Source organism: Punctularia strigosozonata, assembly GCF_000264995.1.
Source record: "Punctularia strigosozonata HHB-11173 SS5 unplaced genomic scaffold PUNSTscaffold_12, whole genome shotgun sequence".
Classification (NCBI taxonomy): domain Eukaryota; kingdom Fungi; phylum Basidiomycota; class Agaricomycetes; order Corticiales; family Punctulariaceae; genus Punctularia; species Punctularia strigosozonata.
The window spans coordinates 1,089,863-1,095,163 of record NW_006767444.1 but is presented as its reverse complement, the minus strand read 5'-3'; the positions used below and the strand labels follow the sequence as shown (position 1 = coordinate 1,095,163).

At 55.2% G+C, this 5,301-nt stretch overlaps 1 protein-coding gene across 1 annotated transcript; it reads right to left on the bottom strand.

The window, feature by feature from the left end:
- Positions 1 to 206: 206 nt before the first annotated feature.
- Positions 207 to 449, bottom strand: PUNSTDRAFT_18935 (uncharacterized protein; the record flags this gene model as incomplete). The annotated part of the gene is made up of 1 exon (XM_007387072.1): positions 207 to 449. A coding segment is annotated over one exon (243 nt), but the record flags the coding sequence as incomplete, so codon positions are not given.
- Positions 450 to 5,301: the final 4,852 nt, after the last annotated feature.

Here is a 5,301-nt window from a genome sequence, read left to right as displayed (position 1 = left end):
CCTGTCTCGAGTTCGTTATATATTCGGCGTCCACGCCTACCTCCGGCCTCGTCGACACACAGGGTGATCCCACCGGCGAAGATTTGCGGGTCATCCTCTTCGATGATTCCACTACCTTCCGGGAGTTCCGCGACACTGCTAACTCCTTGCTCATCCAGGTATAATTTCAAATGCTCCATACCATCAATTTTGTCAAGAGGGAGCCAGGTGACGTCTCCAGCTTTCCACTTGATTTTGAACACGGATGACGTCCCTTGTCCCTTGTGAGATAGGACGCGATCTACGGCCCATTCGGTCCCATCCTCCCCGAAATCAGCCACCTGCGTCTCTGCCCGTCCCGGAAAGAGGCGATCATCGTTGGCGACGTGTACGTGTAGAAGTGACACGTGGAATACCGGATGAACTCCTCTCTGCAATAATCGGGTGGGCAGATCAACCCGGAACGAATTGTTCTGGAAGTCCTTGGAAATCAGGTATGGACCGATATATTTGGGAACGAGCTTTCGTGCGCGGCCCTTCGGGAAATTGATGTTCTTCGTAGAAACATAGACCATGTCCCCGACTACGAACGGAGCCGGTCGGCGTAGTCGGTTAGCGGCACGCGTCTGCTTCACGCGGGCTTCCAGTATAGCGTCATGCGCTGCCATGATCGCGGCGCGCATCCGTTGAGCGAACACGCGCACCCCGGGATATTCCAAATCGGCGGGCTGATCCCAAATCATGGATCGAGGCATCCGTCCTGTATCCAGAAAGAACGGTGCGTACCCAGTGCTTTCCGACCGAGCCGAATTGATGGCGAACTCGATCCCTGGCAGCTTCGACACCCAGTCCTTCTGGTCCGGCCTTACGCATGCCCGAATCATCTGGGTTATCGTACGGTTCGCGCGTTCCGTGGACCCGTCACTCTCTGGATGGTAAGCGCTCGACATACTGAGTTTCACTCCCAACATCTTATTGAGGTGCTGCCAGAACGTGCTTGTAAATAGAACGTCGCGGTCGCTCACGATCCTCTTCGGTAAGCCATGCAATCGGTAGATCTCAGCAAAGACTAACTCAGCGATATCTTTAGCCCTATAGTCTTGCCGGCTCGGAACGAGATGCACGCGGCCTGTCAGTAGATCAATCACTACCGTGATTTCGTCGTACGACGCGTCACGATCCTTCGATACAGGTAAAGGACCGACGAAATCAATGCCGATCGCCTCCCAGGGAATAGTAGGGACGGGGAGAGGGTTCAGGAGCCCATACGGCTTCTGATTGTTGGGTTTACTTTGCCTACACGTAGCACAGCTTTCACAAAATGCTCGGACGTCGTGTACCATGTTTTTCCACCATACCGACGTCTTGAGGTACGCGATCGTCTTCATAGGGCCTAGGTGTGCCAAGATCGAGTGCGCACGTGCGATGACGATCTCGCGTGCCTTGCGTTCCCCGATCAAGCAATCAGGTATGCACAGCAATTTAATCCCCCCTTCCTTGAGGTACAGGACTTCGTTCTCGTACGTAAAATTCTTGAACTGATCCGGTGCCTCAAGTATTAGCCTGAAGAAGGGGTCCGCCAGGTATTTCCCTCGTACGCATTCCGGAAATCGGCACCCATTGTCATGTTCTAGAAGTACATCGAGTAGCTTCGGGGCCGGGTGTTCCGCCGACGGTACATCAGCATCTGCGATCTGCGTATTCGCCTGTTCTGATTCTGATAGCCTCGTGATAGACTCCATGTTCCCGCCCTCCTGACGTTGTGCCGGCAGCCGCAACGTCACCTTCTTGATACGCTTGGCGAACTCTGCTGCCGTCTCAGCTCGCCCTGTCTCCGCCGGCAAGGTATCGACTACACGCGCCCTCCGGACCGGGTCCGACACGTGGGCCCGAGGTAGATCGGGGGCAGTTCGCTGATCACGGATTGCGTTGTCCGCAGACACGCGAGGCGTTCGCGGCCGTAGCGTCGCCAAGCGAGCCTCAAGCCCAGTGAGTATCGCCATTCCGGCACCCTCGGCAGGCGGGTAGTCCTCATCAAACTGAACCATTTCGCTCGTAGCTCGAACGAGACCAGGTTCATCGGCCGCGTAGATTCGTGACAGCGCATCTGCCAACTTGTTATCCAAACCAGGTACGTAGACGATTTCAAAGTGAAATTCAGACAGTTTTTCTAACCATCGCGCCTGTCTCCCGGTCAGATTGCGCTGGTTCATGAAATGGATCAAGCCCTTATGATCCGTGTACCAGGTAAATCGCACCCCAAGCAGCAAGTCACGGTAACGTAGCATAGTTTCTAGACCAGCTAACAACTCGATCTCATGCACCGCATAATTTTGTTGCGCAGGGGACAGTTTAGCAGAGTAAAACGCGACGACCCCAGCCGACTGCCAATCAATGCCCTGCAGGATGCATCCCCCTACGCCGGTAAGGCATCCGTCAGTTACGACATGGACCGGAGGGGTGTCGGGACCGTACCTCATTGCCACGCGGTGCACATTTCGGTGAGTGTGCACTATTTCCCGGATTTCGTCAAAAGCCCGCTGTTCTGTAGGTCCCCACCGATAGACCACGTTGTCTCCCGTCAACCGGTTCAGTACGTCCATCGGCACACGGATCCCTGCGCAGCCGTCCGCAAGGTACCCCACTGCACCCAGGAACCCCCGTAATAGATCGCGATTGGTGGGAACGTTCCACGTTCGAATGCGCTCGACCTTGACGGGGTCGAGTCGAATTCCGCGGTGCGATACTATCTGTCCCAATAGTTTGATCTCATCCGCTAAAAAGTGCATTTTCTTCTCTGATAAGTAGAACTCGTTTTCCTTTAGGATATCGATGACGAGCTTCACACACCGCACATGATCGTCAAGGTCATCGGTGTGCACAATCAAATCATCAAGGTAGATTTCAAGCCAGGCACCGATGTACGGCGAGAATAGGTCAGTCATCACCGCCATGAACGTTGCAATCGCGTTGCAGTCCCCTTGCTGAAGGACATGACTAACCATTGTTCCATCTGGAGTTGCCATTAAGGTGTACGGCACATCTGCAGGCTCCACGCGCACCTGCTCGTACGCGCCCTCCAGGTCCATCGCCGTAAAATAGCGACTGGCCGCCACCCGACGCCGGATGGCGTCCTGGTCAGGTAAAGGCGACGACATCTTGCGAGTGTTGTCATTTCGCGCCTGTAGGTCGACCGTGTTGCGCATTCCTCCCGATGGTTTGCTCAAGAACATGATTGGCGCAGCATTCGTCCCGCTCGCGTATTCCCATCGTCCGGAATTCAGGAAAATGTCGCGCTTGGTGTTCCACTGCTCCCGGAACCCTTCAGGACAACGGGAGGCCCGGAATGGATAACGCTTCTCCTTGTCAATGATAGGAATACGATGATTCACGCGTCGCAACGGAGGTAGCGTCGTTTCTGCCGCTTTCTGGTATAATGGAGATGCATACTGATGGAGCTCCCTTCGTATATCCTCCAGAGATCGCTCCCTGATCCTTGTCGCCCTGGACGCTAGGATACTAACGTCGTCGCCAGCGCGAAGACCTTCAGGCGTTTCGCAGCTGACGATTACTCGCGACGGGTTCAATCCGACCATGATCTTGTGCTGCCATATGAACGGCGTCCCCAAAATCAGGTCGTACCCGTCAATATTCATAATATCGAACGTACGTTTGCACGCGATGCGTGCATAGCTCAGATCGACCTCGGTGTAGTAATTCACCTTGGTCTTCGACCCTTGAGCGGCCAGCTGCACGGTCAGTTGGGTATCTACAGGTACCTTCGCAACCTTTAGCTGCTCCGCAAGAGTGCTCGACATAAAGTCGCCAAGCGACCCAGAATCAAGTAAGGCGCGGCATTCATGCCCATTAACCTTGACTTTCAGCACGATAGGCCGAGGTATCTTCCGTCCGCCCGATTTCACTCGCGCTGCGGTTTGCTGCAGAGAGGCGAAGCTCCCCTCAGGCGGCTGTTTTACCTTCGCCATATACGCTCGAGACGCCTGATCAGGCTCGACGTCAGTATCCAGAACAGTGAACCCGACGCTAGCAGCCCGGAACCATAGTGTGTCATCGGCGCCAACAGCGTATAGGACACCGTCAACGAGGAACACCTCGCCCTCCGGAGCGCCGTCTGTGGAACCCTCATCCTCATCGGATGAGGGAACGTTGAACCGCGCCCCAGGTGGGTATTCTCCCATTTCCGATTCGGATCCTTCACTACTGTCAGGATCCTCAGTGACGAACGGAGCCTGCGTGTCATCATTCGCCCCTCGAGGTTCACCCCAATTCCACTCCTGGAAGAAGTCGACGTCTTCCATCCCAAGCTCGTCGTGCTCGAACCGTCGTGCATTGTCAACAAATTCAAGCATGCGGGCTTGATACCAACCAACGAAGTCGAAACTTCGCCGCGCCAGGAGTTCTTGAGGGACTTCAAGAGACGTACTGAGGTACGGCTCATTCATTATCCACGGCGTGTATCCGTCCTCAGAGAGCACCATGTAGGAATCGATAGCAAACTCCTGTGTCCATATTTCCCAAAGGTGCGGCAGCCGGTCAATCTGCGCCTCAACGACCATCCCCATACGGTTAGCAACTGGGTCACCGAACCGCGAAGATCCCTCGATGAAAGCGTCACGTTCCAGCCTATGCGCCCGTACGGCATCCGGACATACGAAGGTACTGTCGAATCCGTGCCTCTCATAAGCCTCACAAGTTTGGCGTACACGGTGTGTCATGCCCCGAGTTTCTAGATAGTCAATTGTCCATCGATACCAGCGCCGTTGGTACCCCCGGTACCAGGCATGTGCATCGTAGACCTCCGTCCGAGGCTCCTCATACGGCGGAGATTTCCCGATAGGGTCCAGCCCGTCGTCCTGTACAAAGGCCGTGTCGGCTCCAGCGCCCTCTTCCCGGTCGCCCTCTTCCAATCGGAACCGCACTGACCCGCAGAGTAACTCATCTAGCACTTCGGGTTCGTCGCCATCAGTTACCTGGATGTCATCATCGGCCGGCTCGCTATTGTCGGCATACCGAACGGCATAGCTGGTCTTCGACCCCGGAGCCTTATCTCGCGTGCTACTGGTGACCTGCTGTCCTTCAGGGCAGTTTCGACTCATATGCCCGGCTTTGTGACACTTGAAGCACAAGTTATTTTCCAGGTGCTCTTTCATCTGGGCCTCGGACAATGGTGAGTCCGATTTCGGGTTACGATCCCGTCGTCGAGAACGATCACTATTCCGCTGCGCGCCAGAACCGGTTTCCTTGACCTGCGTGTTCGACTTCGCCGCCGACACCCCGGACTGGTTGCCATTGTTATCATTC